The sequence below is a fragment of the Ictalurus furcatus genome, chromosome 26 (genome assembly GCF_023375685.1).
Source record: "Ictalurus furcatus strain D&B chromosome 26, Billie_1.0, whole genome shotgun sequence".
Lineage (NCBI taxonomy): Eukaryota > Metazoa > Chordata > Actinopteri > Siluriformes > Ictaluridae > Ictalurus > Ictalurus furcatus.
In genome coordinates, this window is record NC_071280.1 from 2776391 (window position 1) to 2787979 (window position 11589).

An 11589-nucleotide genomic window follows, 5' to 3' on the forward strand; every position below is an offset into this window, starting at 1 on the left:
GATGGAGCTGTTGGCCATTGATTGTGTTTAATGGAATGTTAGTGGAATCAGTGAGTATTAAATTGATAATAAAATTTAAATCACGCTAATGGGCACAAAGCATCCAAATAAGAATATATAATAAATATAATATCGAGGTAATTAATGTAGGCTACATAAAGGACTTTTTCATTTTCAGGCAACATTTACTTTACTGTAATGTTTGATCTCTGATCATGCTTCATTGTCACTTCTGTAGAGTTGTATTGTGACATAATATGACACCAAGTAGAGCAAAAATGGGGTTGCAGGGAGCCTGGAGCATATCCCTGGGGACTTTGGGCACAAGGCAGGGGAAACCTTGGATGGGGTTCCAACACACAGTCACATACTATGGGCACATATTTTAGAGATGGCAATCAGCCTACAGTGCATGTCTTTGGACTGGAGGAGGACGTGGGAGAACATGAAAACTTCACGTACACAATCCTGACATGGTATGTTTAATATATCACCACCCTTAGAGCATAATGTGTGTGGGATTAAGACAGAAAAACAAGTAAAACTTCCAATGATGTCCAAACTAGATTTTATGAAAGTTTATTCCTAATTAATCATTATCAATCCAAGTGAAAAAGAAATAATAAAATCATTCTCCCAGCAAGTATAAGAAGCAGAAAACAGTCCCAAAACAAAAAAAAGTACATCTAGGATAATTTTGTCACAGACTCAACACAGCAGAGTAAGAAATTGCATTAACAGATATTTCAATTATATTTCTTTGAATATTGTGCAACAAACAAAAAATGTAAAGCATTTTAAGTAGTTATATGACCTAATCATCTAAAAGTAAATATATCAATTATTATTATCATTACTATCTGCATTTCCTAAAGTGATCAAAAGTTATACATTTTTCCCTAAACCATAATTGACTATACATTTTAAATTTAAAACAAGACCAGTTTGTCGAGGGCCTCTGTCAGACGTTTCTGGCAGCTTTTAAGGTTGTTGCGTTTGATGTTGATGTCATAATCTTCTTCCAACAGATCATTAATGTTATAGTTCTTTATGAACTGTAGCATTTCTCTCTGCAGCTGCACCGCTGACTCCTGAAGCACCATGTACTTGATCACCAGCGGCACCTGGTCAGCCAGACGGTTACTCGCAATCTAAACACATATTCAATTAAGAAAAATTTACCCCAAACAGAGTCAATTAAGATAAGGCATGCATGTTGTGTTAGACATTTCATTTTTTGAACTGGCGCGATAAGGCTAAAGTAAGCAACAAGTAATAGAAGTCGGTCTCAAATAATATTGTAGACAAGACCATCCAATTCCAAGACCAGGGACAGCCGAGGTCGAGTCATGACCGAGTTTTTAGGGGGAGGGTCAGTAGTCCAGGCCAAGCCAAGATCAAGTTCAAAAGAAAGGAAAGCCACACCAATTCGAGACCGAAAACCATCAAATCCTTTTCAAGGCCATGTCTTAACTTCAACTAGTGGGCTTCATTTGTGCATTGCACCAGTGATTAGGCTGTTTTCTAAAATAAGGTATTACTTGGCTCAAGGGTTAAGGGTTACTGATCAGAAAGCCAAGGGTTCAAGCCCCAGCGCTGCCAAGCTGCTACTGTTGGGACCTTGAGCAAGGCCCTTAAGCCCCTATCTGCTCATGTCTGGTCCTAGCTTCCTAACAACCTGGAATATGCAAAGAAAAGAATTTCATTGTGCTGCAATGTATGTGTATGTGAGAAAAGCCATCTTCCAAGTCCAAGGCAAGTGCCAAGAGAACTCAATTCCTCTCAAAAAAGTAAATACACATGTATAAGTGGTGTGTTATGGCTAAAGGAGTGTTCACGTCATATATGTTCGTGAACTAGAACCATCTGTCAAAAATCAAAGCAGGTACTACGCCTTTAAATGAGGAGTAGTCAGAGTCAGAGTAGTATCCATCATGGTTATGCCCTCTTACTGTGGTTGAACATGACAACATTGCAAATAATCAGAAATATCATCAGTAACACCAGGAAATGAACGGTTGATAATAACCACTTACGCTGTAGTAAGACTTGAGGTGGCGCGTCAGTTCCTCCAGGGTATCTTCAATGTCTGAGTTATTGTACAAACTTTTGCAAGGAGGGCGAGCCACACCATGAGATTTTCTCTCATCTTCTTCCTCCATGCGCTTCAGCCTGTTCAGGATGTTAGTGTAGACACTATCCTGAGTATAGATCATCAGCTCCATCTTAAACTGAGTCTTCAGCATCGATTCAGCCTCGGACTCCTTCAGCTGCTTTATGTTCTCGATCTTGGTCTGGAGGAACAAAGGACCATCTCACCATCATATGCTTGAACATGATATTCCCTGACAGCATGGTGGTTATTGTTCTAGACCAGCGGTTCTCAACCGGTTCTCAACCGGTTCTCAACCCCCCCCCCCCCCCACTAACTATATTGTCATTTGGTGTTCACGGTCCAGCAAATGTAGGCAGAGTTTAAACGTGTCTGTAAAGTTTGTGTAAATATGAGGACCTACTTTCGTCATTTTGAGGAGATTCGGGAAGCCCAGAAAGTTGGATTGAGCCAGCTTGATGAACTCATTCCTAATGAAATCTTAAATAAATAAATAAATACATACATACATAAATAAATCTCAATATACACAAAAGGCAAAGCAGAATATGGAAGGGAAATTTATGTGGAATCTGTGGAAATATGATGTAGTAGTAGTAAGTCATGATGTTTTCCCATTATTTATTACCTTACATGCACAGACAGAATACAAAGCCTGCGAAATGGCTCCATACATTTATCTTCAAATGAGTTCATATATTCCATATACCTGAGATTTCCTTCATTCTCCTGATGGCAGGTTTCTCCAGCTGTTTGATCTGGTCCTTCAGTATAATCTCGAAGGTCTTGTAGTTGATGAATCCTGGGAGTTCTCTGCCTCTGTAGTTTTCTTCATACTCCTTCACGTCTTTCTCAATGCCCTTGTTAACTAAAAAAATCCCCTCCCCCATTAAAGTAAAGGTTCAGGGTAAAGGTAAATGACATAACCTTCAATGTGATCCATCCTACATCCCATCCCCACTCATGTCTTTGTAAAATAAGATTGGACACTCATACTGTATAAGAACACTTAACAGATTTATAACAGAAGATATGGCTTCATTATTCTTCATCTATGACTTATAAATATGTAAATATACAATTTCCTACAACTCTGACTAGCTTCTCAGTTTAGATAAGATTTTTTTCCCCAGAAAATTCCTATTTAAATTAAACAAAGATTATGTTGAAATATAGGTGCTTGGTGAAAGGTTTTCCAACGTGCAAAGTCATACCATAGGTAGTACCTGAGGGAATTAAATTAGTAAATTTTTTCATTGCAATATTTCAGGTACCCAACATCTGTAACGCCCTTAATATACAGACAGAGAGATATATCATCACACCACATGTCACTCACATGTCTTTCCTGATTTGTCTAGATCTGTCTTCCAGTCATTAAACTGTCTCCTCAGCCTGCAGAAGATGTTGACATGTGGCACACTCTTCGTCTCCTCTCCAATTGTTAGGTTGATGGCGTCCTGAGTGAATGCTGTTATTTTCTAATAAAAAACAAATGCCTGTAGTCAGACTGATTTTTTTTAAACAGAATAAAAACTCAGATGCGCTCAGTGTAATACGGTAGCGTTTTAGTGAAGTTTGGCTCCTGCTTGGTTGGAATACCCACACTGGCTGTTTGCAGATAAGACTGGAGACCCGTGCTCTATACCATTCATTTGCTCTTTGGGCAGAGTTAAATATGGGATTATTTTGTAGATCGTTTATGAACGTCTCCTGATTTCAGCTCAACGTCAACATTAGCAGAAGGTTTGTAAAGCTATAATGTAAAATGAAAGCAGATATAAAGGAAAGCAGAATTGATGGTCGAACCACACATGATATTATGGAGATGCCAGTGATCCTGACACTTTCTGCTCTCCGGACCTGCCTGATCCATCCTGATGCCCTACGTCTGGATGGAGCTTTCATCAACTGGAGGCTACAGTCTGGAGATTGCTGAGGATGATACTGCTTGAAGTACAATGGAAATGGTTTTGGACCTCAATTCCACATGGACGTTCTCGCTGTGGTTGCTGGGACTATGGTTGCTGTGATGGCCTTGGGACTGCAATTACCATATGCAGTTTTACACTCAGGTCTCTTTTGGTGAACATCGAACTAGTTCAACAAACAGACTTCATGTTAAAACCATAATGAACTTTCTTTTACTTTCACACTATCCGTTGTTACCCAGATGAAGACAGGTTCCCTTCTGAGTCTGGTTCCTCTCAAGGTTTCTTCCTCATATCATCTTAGGGAGTTTTTCCTCACCACCATCGCTACCGACTCACTGAACAGGGATAAATTCACACTTAAAATCTCTATCGTGTGTTTATATATTTCTGTAAAGCTGCTTTGAGCCAATGTCCAGTGTTAAAAGCACTATACAAATAAAAATGAATTGAATTTGCCGAACCCAACTACGGCATTTTTCATCTTTGTCGGTCTGTGAGCAGGAAATCAATTGGGTTCCTTTCCAGGGATGAAAGGAATAAACAGTATGTCAGAAGATCCTAAGTCAGATAATGTAAAGATAAGTTTTGTTTATATATATATATATATATATATATATATATATATATATATATATATATATATATATATATATGTATGTATATATATGTATGTATGTATATATATGTATGTATATATATGTATGTGTGTGTGTAATCATTTATTTGTCAGCCACAGAGGGGATGAAAGTAAGAACGTGAGAGAAATTAAGTGATGCCAAGTGATGAAGTGATGAGTTTAATCTACAATAGCTAGGCCCTTCGTGTTTTCCTTTCATTCCGGTCTCCAAACTGCTTCAACAACGACCTGCTGACCCTCACTCTCTTAGACTCTCGCCCTTTTAGGTGCGATACATTTCAGAGCTGCTCAAATTAAACTCTGGGTATAGTAGGTAATATTTTCAGCAGTACATCGAGTGCACAGTGAAAAACTCTGGATATACTAATAACCAAGGAAACAATAACCAGGAAATGACTTTCCAAGGCCGTGTTAAATGACATTATTCCAAATTTCAGGACCTTCGCTGTTAGTCTTTATTTCGTTTTTGTGTACAACTCACATCGGTCAGGAAGTCCATCCGTTGTTCTGGATCTGTAGGAGGCCCACAGTTGTAGCGATCCAGTTCAGTCTGAGTTTCAGCCAACATCACCTGGATTTGCTTCTTCAGCTGCGGCAGAGATTTCTAAAACACACACACACGGCCACATTTTACTATCAGCAAGTATTTTACTATGAGCAGGGACATTTATGTACCATACAATCTAGCTTTACCTCGATGTGAAGGACAAGTTCGAGTGTGAGTTTCTCAGCCAGCTTGGGAATGGTGGCTTTTCCCTCTTTATATGGCATCCTGTGAAAACCGTGTTTTTACATTCATGTCACTGAGTTTTTTTTCAATAGCAAGCATTGTTTTATACATTAATATGATTAGGACCATTTGTACTAGCTAACATGGTTAATATTCTTATATTAAAAGTGAAATTCTACATACTGCACCTTTAAAGATTTCCAACGGTAAATTCCGGAAAATTCTCAAGACATATCTTCCCTGAGATCAAAATGTCTACCTGAAATGTGGGTGTTCTATAAAGAAGTCCTTCTCCTTCTTGATGGCTTCGTACAGAGAGATGCGGTCCACGACCTCCTGCTGTCCTCGGCACCTGACAACCATGTAGCCTTTAGTGAGGAAAATGATGTCGTTATTGATGATGGACACCACCTCATCCTCCGTGCCTTTGTCCACTAGGTCGGGCTTTGTAAGGATGCCTGTTATGAACACACATGCAAAATGTTTATGGAAGATATCTTGTGCACATGTTAAAGCATCACTGTGGAAGCGTTGGGCGTGGCTGAGACGAATGGAGAGCAGAGCTGCGGAAGGTGAGTGGTAAGGATCACAGACCTGTGCGAAATTTGGCTAATGAGTGTTCTGTTCAGTAAGTAGTGGCAAGGATAAAGAGGGGCGAGACTAGAGGTATGCGAGGGCAAGAGCTGAGCTGCACAGAGCTGCATGTAAGCATGTGCGTTGATATTTGCACAGGGAAATAAAACCGCTACACTTTTCCATCCGAACAGAACAGAAGTGTTACAGTCACAAGTTTTGCAATTCACTATATATTAATAATACAGACCGAGGGTTCTCTCGCCATTTGGATCAACTTCTTCAACCATCTTCAGTGCTTCAGTAGTTTTGATGTCCACGTTACACGGCACCACCACCAGGATAATAGTGTCTTGCTTCGTGATGAACTTTTTGATCAGGCTCTTAATCTGAAAGAAAGCCAGGCATGCGCTGATACATTTCAAGATGCTTTATTTGACATTTTATCAGAGTTTACAATGTCATATTTAATCAGTATACCACATAACAAATACGATCCATTTAAATAATCCCTAAAAGCAATTCACCTGTTTTCCGATGTCCTCTGGTTGGCCTTTGACGGGCACACGGACAATACCAGGCAGATCGATGAACGTGAGGTCGGGAACATTGGTGGCTGTCACCTCCAGGCTGATGAGCTCGTCGCTCATGCCCAAGGCTCCAGCTATTTCATTCTGAGCTAAAAGAAGAACATGCACAGGAGACAGTAATAATTAAAACAAAAATAATAGACAGCTAGGTAAAATATTTGTATAATTAAGCAAAGCTAGCTAGCTAACAAAACAGCAACCAAATTAGATAACTAATGTTTAGGAATAAGTCCAAACAGTGTTGGCTTGATAAAGTTTGAGAAAGATGCTAATCAAATTAGACTGCTAATGTTAAAGAATGTGCCCAAACAAAGCTAGCTGGCAAGCACAACACAACACGGCAATGGGACAGAATAGTCATAGTACAATCACACACTTTTATTTCATTTTATTCAAGTTTTTATTTGTAAAATAATTTTACAGACTATGCCTTTTACCTCCTCTTCAGCATTAGAGAGGGCTTCATTACACGTCAAAAAAGTAGCAAAGCTAGCTTGTATTCAACATTAGTCCGCTTAGGACTTGGGTAACTACTCATTGAAATTTGCTTGCTTTTGTTGTAAGCTTAATAATAATAATAATAATAATAATAATAATAATAATAATAATAATAATAATAATAAATAAACAGTTAGTTCCTGTCCACTAATTTGACTGTATAAGTGTCATCCCAAGATTTGACTGATGGAGTGAAACAAACAAATATTTGGCCATACTGTGTCTAAAATGTCAGAGACTTGATAATAATTTCTTTATAGAGCTGTACGACTATGATTCACAACATCGTTACCTTTTCTAATCGATCTCTCCACATCTGTTGGATCTGCAATGTCTCTCACAATGTCCTTGTACTTGATCTTTCCATGCCAGAAGTCCTTCTGTCTGCTCTTCTTCATCTTGAGCTCGAGTGGACATCGTGTCATGATACCTGCGTGATTAACTGCAGAGAATTCAAACGTAATAAAGTGAGAACGCAGTCACCGTAGTAAAGTTGGTTTTGGATTTGACATTCACTACGATTTTTCTGAATTCTGTCACAATTTACACGTCCATTAACACAAAGGTCCTTTTTCTGCAAAAAAAAAAAATTATCAGCAAAGTACTTCCATCCTCTCATGTCACGAGCCTACTTCCTGAATTCATTTAGCCTACAGAAATGTCATACATATTTCACATTATATTAAATTATATAACTTACAGTTACAGTTATTATTACATTAGAGTTTAACGTTATTACAGGTAAAAGTTGGGTGTAATTATAATATTATTTGACTTTTTTGTTGTTCTTTTATTTTAGACGAAAATTGAAATTATCACTGCTTTTTACATTCTTTTTTTAGTTATCTTGAGCAACAGTAAAATGAATGCACTTTGGATGAGAAGAAGAAGAAGAAGAAAGAACTTTTTTGGGGGGGGGGGGGTGTTGTTTTTACGTTTTTGTAAAATATGATTAATAACTTGACCCATGGTGTCTCACCATTCCCGCGGGGCAGAGCGACTCCGGACAGCGCCTCCAGCACCGAGCTCTTCCCCGAGCTCTGGTCTCCGATCACGGTGATGGCTGGAAGCGCGATGTCCTTCTCCACACCGAGCGCGCGCAGAGAGTCGATCAGGTCGATGTACGGACGCACCTTCTCCTCATACTGCTCACTCAGGCTCATCTCTGACAGCTGAGAAAATACTCGGCAAAATAAGTCAATCAACAATTAATAAATAGTTCGTTTTTTACGTGTGCGCTTCAACACAGCTCTGTGTCCTCTGAGTTACGTGGAAAAGTGAAACTGATGCACCAGGTGGCTTCACCTGTCATGCAAAGCGCCAACGGATCACCTGGGATCCAGACCTGGAATAAAGTTGGTTTGACGTTGGACGTCCGATATTCGCGGATATTTCTCTGCTTGATATATCGCTTTGCTTGTGTTTTCTCATTTGTAAGTCGCTTTGCATAAAAGCGTCTGCTAAATGAATAAATGTAAATGTAAATGTAAATATGCGGAAATTAAAGTTACAATAAAGTTACAAATGCGTCTCTAAAGTTACATACGACATTGTTAAACACGTTTCTAACTTCAATAGCATTTGAAGGGAATGACTTACAGTCATATGACCAACTGTAAAGTGTTCATCTAGGTGTATAATGCACACCTTTTAGATTTTTGATATTTAATAAATTAAACTATTAAATCATATATAAACATTGCCATGTATTTTATTACTGCATGGGCTCATACACAAACTATACCATAATTTAAAGCTCAATAGCATTTGAAGGGAATGATGTACAATCACACATCCAACTGTATAGTGTTCGACTAGGTGTCAGGTATGACGCACACCTTTTAGATTTTTGATATTTAACCCAACAATGCATGAACCAAAAAAACCTTCACGAACGCATAAAGGGGGTCAAAATGACCCGTACTGGATTGAATGGTTTTCCTCAAAAAGTAGATGTCCTATTAATGAAATTTTATATGGTTTGTGTGGTGTATACACACACACACACACACACACACACACACACACACACACACACATGTATGTATGTATGTATCATTGCAAGCTATAACATGCAAAATCTGCATATGGGGTATCACAATGGGGTCTCTGAACCTACAAGAATCCAACTTGGATTCAAATTTCAAATCCAAATTTCAAACAGTTGTATGTGAAATTTCAGAAGAAGAATTCAAATAAGACTTCTAGAATAACAGAAAGAAAATAAGGTTTGTGTGTGTTTGGGGTAGTGGTTAATTAGTGCTTTGTTGAACTTAAAGCAGTTCACATTTGAGTGCACATTTGGTAAACAGGTGAATGTTTGTGAAGATAACCTTGCTGGTCGACATTTTTTGTTTAAAATTGAAAGGGAATAATTTGATCTGCTTACACAACACCACCTTTGTGCAGAACTGACTGCTCCTCCAGCTTTAAAGCACTCCGAGCCACACTCCACCCATTGCACAGTTCAAAAACATGCTGTTCAAAAAGTACTGTTGAAAAAAAAAACATGAAATAGAGGTAATTTAATATGTTTTATTTTAAACTGTTTTTTTTAAAAATATATATATATTTTTATTTTTTATTTTAAAACACGTTTATACTGTTGAAATTCAACCATAAATTTGCAGCAATAATTTATAGTGTTGAGAAAAAAATGGGTGTGCCATGATAAAAGAAGGGAAAGGTTTATGCCATCTCAAAAGCTCAAGAATCAATGGTGTTTATGCGCAAGTCTCACACTTACACAATTTCTTCTTTTTTTTTTTCATTTTTTTCCGAAATTGTTTAAAAGGAAAAAAATCTAAGAAAAAAAGAAGAAAGAAAAGTGTATTTTGTAACAGAACTAAGAGGCCCAAACCCTGAACAATTGAGCCAGAATATTTTCCCCCGAAGTTCCCCTGAACTTCCTTGATGGCACTATGCATTTTGGTAGGGAGTGTTTTCCTGCCATCCGCCAAAACCTGTTTCGTCCATCAGACTGATTATGAAGCATGATTCCTTATTCCAGAGAGTATGTTTCCACTGCCCAGAGTTCAGGTTTGTCTTGTTGTGCTTGATTTAATATACCTATTAGCAATGGGTGTGGCTAAAACTCCTGAACTCACACATTACACACACTAATCCAGTATGATTCAATACTGCTGAATACTGCACTGGACACTTTTTTGCCCCTTTTTTACAGTCCATCCTTGCAACAGCTTTCTCATGCAGCACTGTTGTGTTGTCACTGCAATGTGTATCTATTGTCATGTGTATTCACTGTTGTGTGTATTTATTATTCTGTGTATATAGTTCTGTGTTATGTCTCACAATGTTGTGTTGTGTATTTGCACTTTACGTAATCTTCTGATTTATCTATTGTATACCAGCTATATAGAGGAATGACAATAAAAACCCACTTGTCTCGACTAGACTTTAAAATACAAAACACTTTAAAAAGTTGAGGAAACACTAACAGGGAAAATGTTTTTTCTGCCAATAACCAAACAGCTATAGTGACAAGATGTCCGCTCGAGCTCAAGATGAAGAAGAGCAGGAGGGAACACTTCTGGCAGGGAAAGATCAAGTACGATGATTATGAGGAAGAGATTGAAGATCCAGAAGATGTGGAGCAAATGATTAGAAAAGGTCGTGCATGCTAATTTAGTGATTAAATAGTTAAACGGATAATAGAGTATTATGAAAAAAAAAAAAAACTAAACTGATCATTAGGATTATATATAATGAATCTGATTAAATAATGAATATGGCTCTCTCTCTCTCTCTCTCTCTCTCTCTCTCTCATATATATATATATATATATATATATATATATATATATATATATATATATATATATATATATATATATATATATATATATATATATATATATATAGTATCTACACCCCTCACATTTTTGTAAATATTTGATTATATCTTTTCATGTGACAACAATGAAGAAATTACACTTTGCTACAATGTAAAGTAGTGAGTGTACAGCTTGTATAACAGTGTAAATTTGCTGTCCCCTCAAAATAACTTAACACACAGCCATTAATCTCTAAATGGCTGGCAACAAATGTGAGTGCACCCCTAAGTAAAAATGTCCAAATTGGGCCCAAAGTGTCAATATTTTGTGTGGCCACCATTATTTTCCAGCAGTGCCTTAACCCTCTTGGGAATGGAGTTCACCAGAGCTTCACAGGTTGCCACTGGAGTCCTCTTCCACTCCTCCATGCCGACATCACGGAGCTGGTGAAGCTCCTGTGAAGCTCTGGTGAACTCCATTCCCAAGAGGGTTAAGGCACTGCTGGAAAATAATGGTGGCCACACAAAATATTGACACTTTGGGCCCAATTTGGACATTTTTACTTAGGGGTGCACTCACATTTGTTGCCAGCCATTTAGAGATTAATGGCTGTGTGTTGAGTTATTTTGAGGGGACAGAAAATTTACACTGATACACAAGCTGTACACTCACTACTTTACGTTGTAGCAAAGTGTCATTTCTTCAGTGCTGTCACATGAAA

The 11589-nt window shown here is 37.9% G+C and overlaps 1 protein-coding gene across 1 annotated transcript; it reads right to left on the bottom strand.

Moving 5' to 3' along the window:
* Positions 1–512: 512 nt before the first annotated feature.
* Positions 513–8624, bottom strand: LOC128601783 (interferon-induced GTP-binding protein Mx2-like). The gene is made up of 12 exons (XM_053615158.1): positions 8055–8624; positions 7368–7517; positions 6515–6666; positions 6238–6376; positions 5674–5872; positions 5378–5456; positions 5166–5288; positions 3453–3594; positions 2823–2981; positions 2517–2593; positions 2037–2294; positions 513–1151 (listed from the first exon to the last, which is right to left on the bottom strand). The coding sequence occupies exons 1-12, from the start codon at positions 8236–8238 to the stop codon at positions 930–932; spliced, it is 1884 nt and encodes a 627-aa protein (XP_053471133.1). The 5' UTR covers positions 8239–8624; the 3' UTR covers positions 513–929.
* Between the last annotated feature and the right edge of the window lie 2965 nt (positions 8625–11589).